Source organism: Stegostoma tigrinum, chromosome 1 (assembly GCF_030684315.1).
Source record: "Stegostoma tigrinum isolate sSteTig4 chromosome 1, sSteTig4.hap1, whole genome shotgun sequence".
Lineage (NCBI taxonomy): Eukaryota > Metazoa > Chordata > Chondrichthyes > Orectolobiformes > Stegostomatidae > Stegostoma > Stegostoma tigrinum.
The window spans coordinates 162433079-162450472 of record NC_081354.1 but is presented as its reverse complement, the minus strand read 5'-3'; the positions used below and the strand labels follow the sequence as shown (position 1 = coordinate 162450472).

The following is a 17394-nucleotide window of genomic DNA, read 5'->3' as shown; positions in this document are numbered from 1 at the left end:
TGAGGGCTCAGCTGAGCCGTGTAAAGGAGGAGAGTCACAGGAGCAACCCTCAGTCTGTAATGAGTTACGTGAACACTGCAGGATCACTGACCTGGTTAAGGGAGGTGGGCAGAGAAAGTGGCCAGCATTCTGTTCCTAACCACTATTGCACCATCTCCGGGGAGTTGTATTTTTGTTTTATGATACATTGCTCTATTCTGGTTCCATTTATCTCATAGTTTAGTCTGTGATTTGAATTTGAGAGTAAGTGTTTACGGGATGCAGAAACATACATCGACCCACGTGCAGGCAGATGGCAGGCATCTCCCAGGATGAAGGGGTCCCTCAAGTGACTTCATTTTTGAACTTGAAACCTGGTGTGTACCCAAAGTGAGATGTAGAGTGGGATATATCATTAGAATTGAACTGGAAAAGGAGGATCATGTGCATGTGTGTAGCCTACCTTTGATACCAATCTGCTCAGCAGCTAAATAGCTTAGATTGTAATAAAGTGCATATTGTTCAACATCAATCAGAAGCCTTTGGAAGTCTGTGTGTTCCACTTCTTATGGGTTCAGCCTTATCAAATTCTCTGAGGTTAGACATCTGCCATTTATTACGCTTCTTGTCCATTCTGTTTCCAGTTGTTTACTCCATAACTTTTCCAATCTTTTAAGGTCAAGCTAATGACTCATAGCTGCCAAATCCCTTTATGAATATAGAAACAGTTTGAACATGGGAAGCACATCTTCCCAAAATAGTCTGTCTAATATTATAACTAGTAAAAGAGTAACCACAAGAGGCTGAATTTTATGAGTTTTTTTTGGCAAAGTCTGAACTGCATCAGGATTTTTTTTTAAAGGGCTTTTTATCACGAAGCCTTGTGAATTTTCTCATCCCATTTTACTCAACTCACCTCACTGATTATCGACCCTGCCCCATGGTGTCTCCCACGTCTGATTTCACCTTAACTTACCTCATGCCGTTTCCCCAAAATTCGCCACTCAGAGGGTACCCACCAAAATATCCGCATCCCTTGAGCCTGCATCATCTTTTCAACAGCACCGTGTGTCTTCATATGCACTGGCATTCCAAAGCTGCCCTGCTTGGGCATGGGACAGAATTGCAACATGTTGGAGAACAGGATTTTCCAACAATGACCTGGGGCTTTTGGTTGATGGGGTGGTGCAAAGGGGAGGTGTCCTTGTCCTGGAGGAGTAGCAGAAGTGGCTATGCACTAGACCTTGCCAGTGTAGTCTCAGATCATCACCCAGGTCAGTGCCACATCCAGGGCAGTGGAGGAACAGCCAGCAATGTAGAAAGAAGGTCAATCCTCCACCAAGTGTCATCTTATACTCCATCCTTACTACTGCACACACCCACCAAGGCTCACGGCCCGCCATTCTAACCATTGCAACTTCTTCCTTCACCCATTCACTTTCCCCTCAGCTTCTCAAACCAGTAATACTGCATGCCCTCTGTAACACCTACACATTCATCTGGGGACACCTCACCACTTTTCTTCTACATACACCAATACTAACAGCCATACCAGCCACTGTCACATCACTCATTCATTTCCCTTTTCTCATTAACATGCCACCGCCAGATTTCTGAAGAATGGTCCTGACCCGAAACGTCAACCTTCCTGCTTCTCTGATGCTGCCTGGCCTGCTGTGTTCCTCCAGCTCCGCACTGTGTTACCTCTGATTCCAACATCTGCAGTTCTTACTATCTCTCAAAAGTAGACAGGGTACTTAAGAAGGCGTTTGGCATGTTTTCCTTCATTGCACAGACCCCTGAATATAGCAGTTGGGATGTCATCTTGAGTTGTACAAGACATAGTAATGGCACTTTTGGAGTACAGTGTACAGTTCTGGTCACCCTGCTGAATGAAGGATATTAAATTAGAGAGGGTTCAGAAAAGATTTACAAGGATGTTGTCAGGAATGGAGGGTTTAAGTTGTAAGCAGAGGCTGGAAAAGCTGGGACCTTTTTCACTAAAGTGTAGGAAGTTGAGGGGTGAACTTATAGAAGATTATAAAATCATGAGGGCCATAGATAAGATGAATAGCAAAGGTTTTTTCCCTAGCTTGGGGGGAGTTCAAAACCAGAGGGCACGTTGCTTTGGTGAGAGGAGAAAAATTTAAAAGGGACCTGAGGGGAAATTTTTTCACAGAGAGGGTGGTTCATATGTGGAATAAACTTGCAGAGGAAGCGGTAGGTGTTTTAAATTACAACATTTAATGAAGTCATTTGGAAAGGGACACAAATTGAAAAGGTTGATAGGGATATGGACCAAGTGTAGATATGTAGGACTAGTTTTGTTTTGGAAGCTTGGTTGGCATGATCAAATTGGGCTAAAGGCTCTGTTTCCATGCTGTATGAATTTATAACTCTATGACCCACCTCCTCGACTGCCATGAACATACTGTCCTGGGCAGGACATGTCCAGACCCCTGATTGGTGCCTGTGCATCTCCCCATTTACCAGCACGAACCACAAGACCATGCTATGGAACCAATGGACTGACCATGCCCCACTCCTTGTACTGCAGAGACCCAGAATAAGACCTTTCTGACTGGAGATGTGACCATGCCCTGGACTGGTTTAGGAGGTTGTCCTTTACTTATTGTGCCAACTCCCCATCTTCCCCAATCCCTACTTTCACACTTCCCACTTTCCCTTTTACATCTTTCCAATCTCCAATACATTCCAAGACCCCTTGTAGAGCTGTGACAGTGGGCTGGAGGATTCTTCACTCTACATTTTTCCTGCTCTTCCAGCTCTCCAGTTTCTGTTCCATCCCACTGTCATGGGTGACCCCCTCACTCTCAAAACTTTGGTGTCATGGAAATTTTCAAGCTTCAAAATGGGCCACAAAGGGGGTAGGCTTTGGGAACCACTGCTATCATTGCACCCTTTCAAGATAATAGAAGATGAATGAACAAGGTCTGAATGTAGAGTTGGGGAACAAGTAGCAGAATTGAGGAAGGGTCACTGTTCTGAGGAAGGGTCACCGGACCTGAAACGTTAACTCTGATAGACAAAAACCTTTGGAAAAATTGCTCTTTCAAAAATATTCAAGTTCAATTCCACAAGTAACATTTTTAAAAGTGTCAAATTGCAAATAGGAAGTTACTTGAGTGACATATTTCACTTTGCTGCAGTTATGCAATTAGCAATGTTGCAAAGTGCAGCTCTGCGTGGGAGGAGAGCAGTAGGCCATGACCCTCATGGAGCAATGGGGAGAGGCTTCATAGGCTGGGGCTATTTTCCCTGGAGCGTCAGAGGATGAGGGATAAACTTATACAAATTTATAAAATCATGACGGGCATGGATAGGGTTAATAGCTAAAGTCTTTTCCCCAGGGTATTGGAATCCAAAACTAGAGGGCATAGGTTTAAGGTGAGAGGGGAAAGATATAAAAGGGACTTAAGGGGCAACTTTTTCACTCAGAGGGTGGTGCGTGCATGGAATGAGCTGTCAGAGGAAGTGGTGAAGGCTGATACTATTATAATATTTAAAAGGTATTTGCATGGCTTATGAATAGGAAGGGTTTGGAGGGCCAAATGCTGGCAAATGGGACCAGATTAATTTCAGATATCTGGTTGGCATGGATGAGTTGGACAGACGGATCTGTTTCCATGCTGTACAGCTCTATGACTCTATGGGTCCTCTCAGAACTGCTCGAGCCTGCTCCTGTACTCCATGGCATGGGAGCTCTCCGCTGATCAGAGAGGGAGACTTGACTCAAGGAGCACGTGATTTATAAAATTAATCAGTTTATTACTGAACCTTGGCTGTGTACATCCCGGATCTTCAGTCCGCATTAATTTATGTCATTTCTTACTTTGAGCTGAATGATCCATGTTCGGACTCACTTGCTCACTGGTTTTTGAATAGAGAATTAAAATGAAAAGAGAATGTGTGTGTGAACAAGTTGTTTGACTTGTCCACATGCAAAATGATCCATTCAAGTATTTGTAAAAGAGGTCCATTTTCTATTCCAGATCATTCAACACACATCTGCATCCTTCGAAATGCCGAGTATGATTTTAGACTTGGTTCCAGTGGTCACCCAATTTAAGTTAGGGCATAATTGCATTGAGAACAGCGCAGAGGAAGTTCAGTTACCTGATTCCTGGGATGAAGATGGTTTCGAATGGGAAAGCTGTGACAGATTGGGCCCATATCTACCGTGGGCTAGAGGAAGGAGAGGTGATCTTATTGAAACATATCAGACCATGACACAATTTGACAGGGTGTGGAGGAGACCAGAACTAGGACACACAGTTTAAAAATAAGAAGACATCCATTTAAGATTTTGTTTTCTCTCTCAGAAAATCCTTTGTCTTGGGAGGTGGTGAATATTTTTAAAACTGAGTTGGATACATTCTTGAGTGGTCAGGGTATCAGAGAATATATGGGACAGACAGAAAAGAAAAAGATACAACCAGATCAGCTGTCAGGAGGTGAAGCAGACGTGAGGGGCTGAACAGCCTGCTTCAAAATTCTCTTCTTGTTATTATATGTACTTGGAGCAAGTGTGGATGGATTCACTATGAATGTGTTTCCATAAGACCACTAGATATAGGAGCATAATTAGCATGTTCGACCCATTAAAACTGTTCTGCTGTTTGATCATGGCCGATATACTTCTCAACACCATTTTCCTGCTTTCTCCCCGCAATCTCTGATCTTTTACTAATGAAGAACGCATCTATCTCTGATTGAAATACACTCAATGACTTGGCCTCCACAGCCCTCTGCAGAAACAGGTGTCACAGATTCACCAAACTGGCTGAAGAAATCCTTCTCCATCGCAGTTCTAAAGGACCATCCCTTCACTTTGAGGCAGTGCGTTCAGGTACTATTATTGCTCTCCTACTATTGAAAATATCGTCTCTACCTCCACTCCACCCAAGCCTTTCAGTATTCTGTAACTTTCAATGAGATGCCCCTCATCCTTCTAAACTCCCGATCTCGAGTCCTCAACCGCTCCTCAAATGACAAACCTTTTATCAGCAGGATCATTCTTGTAAACCTCCTCTGGATCCCCTCCAAGGCCAGCACATCTTTCCTCAGACACAGGACCCGAAACTGTTCAGAATATTCCAAATGTGGTCTGGCCACAGCCGTATACAGCCTCAGCTGTACATCGCTGCTCTTGTAGGCTAGTCCTCTTGGGATGAACGCTAACATTGCATTTGCCCTCCTAACTTCCAACTGAACCTGAGTTTTAACCTTAAGAGAACCCTAAAGCAAGACTCCCAAGTCCCTTTGTCCTTCAGACAGTTCATCAATAAAATTTTGGGAGGAGAATTTACAGCTTTGAATGCAAGCTATTTAATTGGAAGCGGTTGCATGCATTTATTTTAGGGGTAACAAAGCAGGTAGACATTCAGTTCAAGGAGCATCCTTTCTAATGAGTCAAGTTTGGCATGTCTGGCTTTCCAGTCACAATATTCTCCCCCATCCCGGTAAATATTTTATTGTTGCTTCACTCACCAGCATCTTCTGCAATTTGTTTACTCTGGTTTGCCTTTGACTGCAACTGAAAAACAGAATATTATCACATGGAATGATCTTAAAAAGCAACACAATTTAAAACATTCTCAAGCCCAGCATCTCATCAGACTCTCAATCACAAGATCACTACAGGACATCGATGGCATTAAACAGTAAGGTGATTTACTGATAACACCAACTCTCTATCCTTCTTTCTTTTCCACCTGGAGTTACTTGTAGTGTCACTGGATGCACTATGATGCACCACACTGCCTCACATGTCATGCTCATGCCTTTGAAATGGGATTTGAACTTGTAATTTTTTTAAGGGGCAGTGCCAAATTGTTGAAGGTGCTATCTTTTGGTAAAGGCATTAAACCCAGGCTCCAAGTGGAGCAAATATTATTGAAATTTATTTAAATTAAATTTACATTTTATTTTGGGGGAAGTGATGGCCTACTGGATTATTGTTAGACTATTAGTCTGGGGCCCAGGTGTGAATCCTGCCCTGGCAGATGGTAGAATTTGAATTCAGTACATATCTATAATTAAGAGTCGAGTGATGAAACCATTGGCAATTGTCAGAAAAACCCATCTGGTTGACTAATGTCTTTTAGGGAAGGAAATGGCAGTCCTTACCTGGCCTGACCCAAGTATGACTCCAGACTCAGAGAAATGTGGTGGACTCTTAACTGCCCACTGGGCAATTAGAGATGGGCAATTAAATACTGGCTGTCCCATGAATGAATAAAAAAAAACAAAGACTGCCAGAAGATACAATACTGAGGGATTTGGGAGTCCTCGTGCATGATCCATGAGGGTTCAGCACACAATAGGGAAGGTAAATGGGATGCTGGTCTTTAATTCAAAGGAAATGGAGTACAAAAGTAGGGACATTTGGCTAAAACTATACAAGAAACTAGCTAGACCACGGCTACTGTAAATAGTTTGAGCCCTTTATCTAAGACAAGATATACTGGCATTGGAGGCAGTCCAGAGAAGTTTCCTGAGCGGATAAGTTTGAAAACACTGTTTTATGAAGATCGGCTCAGTAGGTTTGGTCTGTGCTTATTAGAATATTGAAGAATGGAGGTAATATTATTGAAACATGCAAGATGTTGTTTCCCCTTGAGGGAAAGCCAAGAACCAGAGAGGATAATCTTAGAATAGGGGCTGCCCGTTTAAGGCAGAGATGAGGAGAAATTGCTTCTCCCAGAGGGCAGCGAATGTGTGGAATTCTTCACGGCAAAGGGCTATAGAAGCTGGGTCATTAAGTATACTTAAAATTGAGAGAGACAATATTTTTAATCAGTAAGGGAATCAATGAAAAGGCAAGTAAAGTAGATTTGAGGATTATCAGATCAGCCATGAGCTCTGTGAATGGCAGAGCAGATTCAATGGACTGAATGGCCTACATCTGTTTCTACAACTTATGGTTTTACAATTACTCTCCGGGACAAGATTCCACAACACTATTGTAGGGAAGAAATGTTAATCCAGGGTTCTGGTCAATATCTACCACTCAATCAACATCACTTCATTCTCTTTAAAATACTTTGGGTGTCCTGAGAGGATGAAAGACACTGTACAGGAACAGGAATAGGCTATTCTTCCCACTGTGACTGTCCCACCATTTAATATGATCATAGCTGATCCAACACTTTAATACTTTTAATGCACCAATCTCCATAACCCTGTACGCCATTGGTAATCAGAAATCTATTAATCTTTACCTAAAACATACTCTAAGTCGAAGGATTCACAGAACTCTGTGGAAGGGAATTCCAAGGTTCATAATCCTGTGAGTAAAAAATTATCTTTGTCTAACCATTTAAGTGCTTTGTAAGTTTCAATGAGATCACAGTTTGTCCAGTCTCTCTTCAAAGGGCAGTCTCACCATCCCAGGAACAAGGCTGGTGAACCCTCATTGCACTCCCTCCATGAAAATAACACCTTACCGGAAATAAGGAGGTCAAAACTGCACATGGTAGTCAAAATGTCATCTAAACAAGCTCTGACACAACTGAAGCAAGAATTCACTATTCCTGTATTCAAATCCTCTTGCAATAATGGCTAACATTCCATGAGAATTCCTAATATCTTGCTGCACCTGCATGTGTCTTTCGTGACTTACTAACACTCTCAATTACATCCCTTTGCAATCGACACTTCCAACATCTTGTCATTTAAGCAAGCTCCAACATTGTCCTAGATAATAAAGTGTGAAGCTAGATGAACACAGCAGGCCAAGCAGCATCTCAGGAGCACAAAAGCTGACGTTTCGGGCCTAGACCCTTCATCACCAACATTGTCCTTACATTTTTCCATACTATATTCCATCTCCACGCTTTTGCCCATTCACTAAGTCTGCCCCATTGTGCTGAAGCCACTTTACATCTTCCACAGAACAAACACTCCCACATAGTTTTGTATCATTGCAAATTTGGAAATTTATGTGGTCCCCACTCCAAACCATTCACTACATATCAAGAACAGCTGGGGCCCAAGAATCATTCCTTGTGGAACCCCATAAGTCGCAGTCTGCTAATATAAGAATGAAGCATTTACCCCTACTCTCTGTTTTCTGTCTGCTAACCAATCTGCAATCCATGTCATGTACCACCTATGCAAGTGCTTTAATTTTGCTAAGAACCACCTGTGGGGAATTTTATTAAAAGCCTGAAAATCTAAGTATGTCACATTGTCGATATTGTCTATAACATCTTCAAAAATCTCCAACAGGTTATCATAGAATGATAGAATCCCTGCAGTATGGAAACAGGCCCTTTGGCCCAACAAGTCCACACTGATCCTCAGAACATTCCACCAAGACCCAACCCCTACAATCCACATAGTCTACACATCCTGAACAGTATGGGCAATTTAGCATGGCTAATCCACCTAACTTGCACATCTTTGGACTGTGGGAGGAAAGCAGACCACCCGGAGGAAACCCACACAGACATGGGGAGAATGTGCAAACTCCAAACAGTCGCCCAAGGATGGAACTGAATCCAGGTCCTGGCGCAGTGAGGCAGCAGTATTAACAAATGAGCCACTGTGCCACCCAAGCAGGTTAGTCAAACATGATTTGCCATTCACAAATCCATGCTGACTATGCCCAGTCAGATCATTATTACCTCAGTGTCTACATATCACATCCTTGATAACAGATTCCACTATTTGCTCTATTACTGATTGAGAGGAGACAGGTCTATAGTTCCCCGTTTTTCACTTATTCTTTTCTTAAATTGTGAATTCATTTGCTACCTTCCAATTCTAAAACGTTAAGAGAAGTCCTTTACCTTTTTATTCAGAGACTTGACAGCAAATATGAACAAGCGATTGCACCAAATTGAACAAAGGAGAAGAGAGATTATTATTGAAGAAGTCTAGGATTATTTTGTTGACCTGATGAATTTGAAGGAATGGAAAGGGCTTTATTGATTAAAAGATATAAAGACAGAATAGAGGTAAATTAAGGACTAGAAAGCCTGTTATTCTTCTCAGTCAAAATGAAATACTTTATTTTAAAATGAATGCTGCAAATCAGTGTACAACATTGGGAGTTGACATTACAGGAAGAATTAGCATTAATTCAATTAACTTATCAAGAAGATGTCAGCAAAACTCCACCACAGTGCTGGCAGACCAGGGCACTTCCTCAATACAATACTCACTGTCCAGGGCACACCCTCAATATAACACTCACCGTTCAGATCACTTCCTCAATATAACACTCACTGTCCAGGGCATTCCCTCATTACAGCACCCGCTGTCCAGGGCATTCCTTCAATACAGCATCCACTGTCCAGTGCACTCCTTCATTACAGCACCCACTGCCCACAGCACTCCCTCAATACAGCACCCACTGCCCAGAGCACACCCTCAATACTGCACCTACTCCCCAGAGCACTCCCTCAATACAGCACCCACTGCCCTGAGCACTCCCTCAATACTGCACCTACCCCACAGAGCACTCCCTCAATACAGCACCCGCTGCCCAGAGCACTCCCTCAATACAGCACCCACTGCCCAGTGCATTCCCTCAATACAGCACCCACTGCCGAGGCACTCCCTCAATACAGCACCCACTGCCCAGAGAAGTCCCTCAATACAGCACCCACTGCCCAGAGCACTCCCTCAATACAGCACCGACTGCCCAGGCACTCCCTCAATACTGCACCTACTCCCTAGCGCACTCCCTCAATACAGCACCCACTGCCCAGGCACTCCCTCAATACAGCACCCACTGCCCAGCGCACTTCCTCAATACAGCACCCGCTGCCTAGAGCACTCCCTCAATACAGCACCCACTGCCCAGCGCACTTCCTCAATACAGCACCCGCTGCCCAGAGCACTCCCTCAATACAGCACCCACTGCCCAGCGCACTTCCTCAATACAGCACCTGCTGCCCAGAGCACTCCCTCAATACTGCACCTACTCCCCAGCGCACTCCCTCAATACAGCACCCGCTGCCCAGGCACTCCCTCAATACAGCACCCACTGCCCAGAGAAGTCCCTCAATACAGCACCCACTGCCCAGAGCACTCCCTCAATACAGCACCGACTGCCCAGGCACTCCCTCAATACTGCACCTACTCCCTAGCGCACTCCCTCAATACAGCACCCACTGCCCAGGCACTCCCTCAATACAGCACCCACTGCCCAGCGCACTTCCTCAATACAGCACCCGCTGCCCAGAGCACTCCCTCAATACAGCACCCACTGCCCAGCGCACTTCCTCAATACAGCACCTGCTGCCCAGAGCACTCCCTCAATACAGCACCCACTGCCCAGCGCACTTCCTCAATACAGCACCCGCTGCCCAGAGCACTCCCTCAATACTGCAGCTACTCCCCAGCGCACTCCCTCAATACAGCACCCACTGCCCAGCACACTTCCTCAATACAGCACCCGCTGCCCAGAGCACTCCCTCAATACAGCACCCACTGCCCAGGCACTCCCTCAATACAGCACCCACTGCCCAGCGCACTTCCTCAATACAGCACCCGCTGCCCAGAGCACTCCCTCAATACAGCACCCACTGCCCAGCGCACTTCCTCAATACAGCACCTGCTGCCCAGAGCACTCCCTCAATACAGCACCCACTGCCCAGCGCACTTCCTCAATACAGCACCCGCTGCCCAGAGCACTCCCTCAATACTGCAGCTACTCCCCAGCGCACTCCCTCAATACAGCACCCACTGCCCAGCGCACTTCCTCAATACAGCACCCGCTGCCCAGAGCACTCCCTCAATACTGCACCTACTCCCCAGCGCACTCCCTCAATACAGCACCCACTGCCCAGAGCACTCCCTCAATACAGCACCCACTGCCCAGAGCACTCCCTCAATACAGCACCCGCTGCCCAGAGCACTCCCTCAATACAGCACCCACTGCCCAGGCACTCCCTCAATACAGCACCCACTGCCCAGCGCACTTCCTCAATACAGCACCCGCTGCCCAGAGCACTCCCTCAATACAGCACCCACTGCCCAGCGCACTTCCTCAATACAGCACCTGCTGCCCAGAGCACTCCCTCAATACAGCACCCACTGCCCAGCGCACTTCCTCAATACAGCACCCGCTGCCCAGAGCACTCCCTCAATACTGCAGCTACTCCCCAGCGCACTCCCTCAATACAGCACCCACTGCCCAGCGCACTTCCTCAATACAGCACCCGCTGCCCAGAGCACTCCCTCAATACTGCACCTACTCCCCAGCGCACTCCCTCAATACAGCACCCACTGCCCAGAGCACTCCCTCAATACAGCACCCACTGCCCAGAGCACTCCCTCAATACAGCACCCACTGCCCAGGCACTCCCTCAATACTGCACCTACTCCCCAGCGCACTCCCTCAATACAGCACACACTGCCCAGCTCACTCCCTCAATACAGCACCCACTGCCCAGAGCACTCCCTCAATACAGCACCCGCTGCCCAGAGCACTCCCTCAATACAGCACCCACTGCCCAGAGCACTCCCTCAATACTGCACCTACTCCCCAGAGCACTCCCTCAATACAGCACCCACTGCCCAGAGCACTCCCTCAATACAGCACCCGCTGCCCAGTGCACTCCCTCAATACAGCACCCACTGCCCAGGCACTCCCTCAATACAGCACCCACTGCCCAGGCACTCCCTCAATACAGCACCCGCTGCCCAGAGCACTCCCTCAATACAGCACCTACTGACCAGTGCACTCCCTCAATACAGCACCCGCTGCCCAGAGCACTCCCTCAATACAGCACCTACTGACCAGTGCACTCCTTCAATACAGCACCCACTGCCCAGGCACTCCCTCAATACAGCACCCACTGCCCAGGCACTCCCTCAATATAGCACCCGCTGCCCAGAGCACTCCCTCAATACAGCACCTACTGACCAGTGCACTCCCTCAATACAGCACCCACTGCCCAGGCACTCCCTCAATACAGCACCGGCTGCCCAGAGCACTCCCTCAATACAGCACCCACTGCCCAGAGCACTCCCTCAATACAGCACCCACTGCCCAGGCACTCCCTCAATACAGCACCTACTGCCCAGGCACTCCCTCAATACAGCACCCACTGCCCAGCGCACTCCCTCAATACAGCACCCGCCGCCCAGAGCACTCCCTCAATACAGCACCCACTGCCCAGGCACTCCTTCTCAGTGTCTCACATTACAAATATCCTGAACAGACAGTCTCTGCACCATTCTCTTATAACTCATGTTGTGCATGTGAGTTTCAGCATCTTTCATAGAGTCTGTTGAAAGACGATACAGTTTGGTCCTGACCATTATCCTGATGAGTATCAGTATTTCTTTATCTTACATCTTCTTTTCCTTTGGTTTTCAGATCTACTGTTTCGCTGAACCCGCTGGTGGCCAGACAGGTCCTCACAGTTGCACAAATATTTAAACTGTGGCTTAAGGAAAGTAAAACAATTGGTGAACAATGGAAACAACATAACAATAGCAATTTCAGTGAATAAGCAACAGAGCAGAGCATTGACAGTGCAGTTGTGAGAGATTCTTACTTTATCTTGCTGCTTGGAATTGCTGATCCCAGAACTTCGATTTAGTATCTGTTCAGCCTCATCCTTTTCTTTACATTTTTGCTCGTAAGTCTTCTTGGACTAAAGTAAATACAAAATAATGAACAATAAATCACAAAGCACAGACTCCATAGCAGAGTTCTAACCATGATCTGAACAACTCAGAAGGTTTCAGCAATGGATCACTTTCTCTCCTACTGATGTGGATGACACAATGTCTCTCAAGCAGGATTTCATGTTGTGAGAGGGGAGCAAACTCACACTAACAGGATATATTACAGGCCAGCGAGAGACCGTCCCAATATAAAGGGACTTTTGTTTTGTCAGTGGAAGAATTTTGGCTACAACTGGTGCAATGTAGGTGATTACAAGAATTACGTAAGAGCATGAATTAAATGAATTATTTGGAAGTACAATCCCAGTCAGTTAGTGAGGAACACGGTAGCAGGTATAATATTAGTGCCCAACATAATTTACAGTGTGCCCTGCAATAAATAAGGGAGGTGGCTTGAATGTGAGATTTTTGTTTGGCAATATTGAAGGACAGGCCGAGTCTCTTGAATGCAGAACTGAAGAGATCGAGGTCAGCCTATAAATCTAGAGGAGAGTGGGGTACAACGCTGCAGTCATCCGCAAGCTGTATGATCATGTTTGTTTATGGTGGTCAGGGGTGGCTGAGATTAAAGAGGTTCTGGCTGGTTCACACTCACAACATTGACTCACTCCGACATCTCTCAGGAAGCCACCATTGACGAGAAGCTCCAACACTGCACCTGCTCATTCTTCTACAAACTAGGGCAGCAAGTGTTTTACAACAAAGGCCTCCACAATTCAATAGTCCGAGCTGTCAAGAAGTCTCATCAGCAATCCGGGGCTGCAGTGAGACCTAAAGTGTAGTTCAGCAACACTTCAAAGCATTGCCTCTGCCTCATCCTCCAGATTCAATTGGAGAATCATTGAATAAACTCTAGAAGCAGACAATAACAAATTGTTTGATATTTGGTTTGATTTATTATTTTCACGTGTACCCAGACACAGTGGAAACTTTTGTTTTGTGTGTAGTACAGGCAGATCATACCATACAAAGTGCAGTAAGGTAGAGAACAGGGTGAAGAATACAATGCTACAATTGCAGAGAAAGTGGACAAAGAGCGAGATTAACATTAAATTTAAAATTTGAGAAATTCTACTAAAAGCAGGGAAGAAGTTTTTATTGAATCTGTTGATTTAAGCTTTTGCATTTTCTGCCCAACAGAAGAGTTGGAAGAGATTATGACCTGGGTGCGAGGAGTCTTTGAGTATGTTGGCTTCCTTTTCAAGACAGCAAGAAGTACAAATGGAGTCATGGATGGAAGGGTGGCTTGCATGAAGGGCTGGGCTGTTTGTTTTGAGTGTTGAAGAGGGAGAAGAGAAAGCGGGTAGTGATGAATGGATGTTTTTCTGACTGGAGAGAAATTTGAAATAGGTACATCCACAGTACAATTGCTTTCCTTGCGATACATAACCAGTCTGGACCTGGCTATAGAGGCTACAACTTTCAAGACTATGGATCAGATAAAACATGGTAACATAGTAAATGTGAAAACAGAAGTAAAAGACTTCAAAACCTGTAATGGGCAGGTGCGACTTAATGCAGTTAAATATGAAATGGTTACTTTGGAAGTAACATTAGAAGAGGAAACATTATACAAATAGTACAATTCTAAGCAGGGGCTGTCAAGCGCAGAGGGATCACAGAGTAAATATTCACAAATCCTTTAAATTGACGAGTTAAGATAGAGTAGCAGATGCTTGGCTTTGTATTTATTTTATAAATAAGGGATTTCCACGTATTCCCGGCTGGAGTGCTGTATGCTACATCACAATTTAGGAAGGTATCGAGGCATCTGAAAAATTTACAGCAGGGTTGAGCCTCAGGTTGCTTTCTGTAGAGAAGGCTAAGGGAAGACTAAGATGAATTATTCTAAATTAGGAGGGCTTTGATTGAATAAATAGGGACAAAACTATATTCTTTGGCAACTAGGATCACAGCCAACAGCCAATGATTTAAAATAATTGCCAGAAGAACGAAATAAAAACGGGCAGAATAGGAAAGTACATTATTACACAACAGAGGGTTATGACAATCTTGAATGTATTGCCTGAAAAGGTGGAGAAATCAGATTACATAGGAAATTATGAAAGGCAACAAAAACATGTGTTTGACCAGAACCAAATTGCATGTTAATTTGGCTTATTTTGAAGACTTCTCCTCTACCAGATAAATATAAAACTGACTCACCCCAAATTATTTAATCTTTAACATAATGAATAATCACAGTTAAATATCCTCCAAAAGAAAAAGCAGCAAACGATAGACCAAGGTAAATTCTTTAAAGGAAGACAAGAAAGAAATTGAAATAAAATGCTTACCTCTATGGTTTTCTTGAAAAACACAGTTTTCTGCTTGTGCAAATTTTCCATGCAATGTTCGAGCTGCAAAGGAGGAAGGAAATAGGATAAATGGAAGAAAATGGAAGACTCACCACCATATTCATTCATATTCAACATTTCAAAGATTTGGTCATACTTTCCACCAATGGAACCGGTGGGATCAAAGGCAGGACATGAAACCAAGAAATGTTCAGTGATGCTTTGCAAATTGAACTATTGGCTACTGGCAGACACAGAAATGTAGAAAATATGAGGAGGCGGGGTCAGTCAGCAAAATTAAAATTTCTACACCTTCATCTTCTACAATCCTAACAATTTGGTCAAACCTCCGAACTGAAGATAGTCAACAAATTTTAAAATCCCTGTGCTCAAACCCAAAAGAAGCACTTTGGAAAAGGTTCCTGAGATGAAGTGATTTGCTCAGGATGAGAGGTTGAGCAGATGTTGCCAACAGTCATTGAAGTTGATAAGAATGAGAAACTTATTGAAACATAAAATTCCAAGGGAGCTTGAACAGGATAGATGCTGAGAACTAATGTACCCTACTGGTGGAGACCACCACTTAATAACAATGTATCTTCCATTTAAGGCAGTCATGAAGAGAAATTTCTTCTCAGGGATGGTTAGTTTTTGGAATTCACTTCCTTGGAGAGCAATTGAATTTGGATCACTGAAAATATTCAAAGCTGAGTTAGACATATTTTTGATCTGCAAGAGAGTCAACATTTAAGAGGGAAAGGCAGGGAAGTGGAGTTAACACCACAACCAGGGTCAGTCATGACCCTATTGAATGGTAGAGCAGGCTCAAGGGGCCAAATGGCCTACTACTCCTATTTCTTATGACCATATAAAGCCTGTGAAGTACACAAAGCATAATAGATGTTTGGAACTCTCTCTCAAAAATGGCAGTGAATGCAGAATCAGTTGTTAATTTTAAATCTGAGATTGATATACTTTTGGTATGCAAAGGTGTTAAGGCTTATTGGCCAAGGTCAGGAATATGGACTGAGGTCACAGGTCAGCCATGATCTCATTGAATGGTGGAACAGGCTCAAGGAGCTGAATGGCCTAGTCCTGTTACTATTAATCATGCTTATACACAAAAAAACAAAAATAGACCCAGCTATCCAAAATTCACCAGTGTCAACTCCCCACCAAACTAAGTAGCGTGCATTTATCCTGAAAGTTTTCTTTCAAACCCATCATTCATCTTTTTATTCATATTGATACAAAGGCCAAATCTGTGAAACATTTTTTTGAATTTTTTAAGTCCATCTCTAATTTGCCAGCTTTTTAAACTTTCCCTTGTGACTCAATCCTGATACTAAGGACAGTAGAGATTTCTAATTGCATTAATACAGGGTCTTGGTGAGACCATACTAGCGTACTTTGTGCTGATTCATCTCCCCACCTTAAAGAGGATATGCTTTCCATAGAGGGAATGTAGTGAATGTTCTCTTGGCTAGTACTAGGAATGGGAGGACTATCACACAGGGATAGATTGCCTCATTTGGGCCCGCTTTCATGACAGTGTAGAAGAACGAGAGGTACAAAATTCTAACAGGGCTGGTCAGACTAAATGCAGATAGGATGTTTCCACTGGGGGGAAGAGTCTAGACTCAGGATTACACTCTCAGGATATGGTGTAAACCATCCAGAACTGAGATATAAAAACATTTCTTCACTCAGAATGTGCTACGACAGAAGGTTGTGGAGGCTGAGACAGTGAATATATTTAAGAAAAAGAGAGGCAATTTTTAACAAGGTATTAATGTCCATGAGAGAAAGAAGAAATATGGCATGGAGATAGAGCATCAGCCTTGAATATGCTGAATAGCAGAACAGGCTCAAAGGGCCAAATGGCCTAGTCCTACTCCTGCTCCTGTGGTTTCTATGTTTTAGTGTTCATACTATATCCTATCTGACTGCCTGTGGTTGTGTGTCCCCATAATAACACCCTTCTTCATATCAGATAAACATCTTGGGGAACCCCTTGTCCTTGCCTTTATTGCCTCTATACTCAACTATTCCAATGCTTACCTGGCCTGTCTCCAACCTTTGCACATTCTTAAACACAAGTCAAACTAAAGCCCTACTGCTCACACCCTTACTAATGCAAATACCCAGTCATTTATCATTCCTGACTTTGCTGACCTTGAACAATCATCCTGGTTTTCAAATACCTGTGTGGCCTCTCTCTTCCAACTCTAAAACTTCTGACATCCCTACAAATCTCTGATATCTAAACAGCCTCTTATAGATCCCTAAATTTCGCCTTTCCACCACTGGCATTGTGTTTTCAGCTGATGCGCTTTAACCTCTGGCATTTTGTGCCTAAATATCTTATCCTCTCTTTGCCACTCTCTCAGTTTCTTTAGGACCCTTCCAAAAGTATAACATGTTGATAATTTTTTTTGTTTCCAGT

The 17394-nt window shown here is 44.3% G+C and overlaps 1 protein-coding gene across 1 annotated transcript in view; it reads right to left on the bottom strand.

Moving 5' to 3' along the window:
• The window catches only part of pstpip2 (proline-serine-threonine phosphatase interacting protein 2), a 127102-nt gene that overhangs the window by 31229 nt on the left and 78479 nt on the right, over positions 1-17394 (bottom strand). Inside the window, exons 6-8 of the mRNA XM_048547050.2 lie at positions 14949-15011; positions 12519-12617; positions 5491-5536 (exon numbers count right to left, since the gene is read on the bottom strand). Of these exons, the coding sequence (XP_048403007.1) occupies positions 5491-5536; positions 12519-12617; positions 14949-15011 (208 nt within the window). The remainder of the gene's footprint in view (positions 1-5490; positions 5537-12518; positions 12618-14948; positions 15012-17394) is intronic.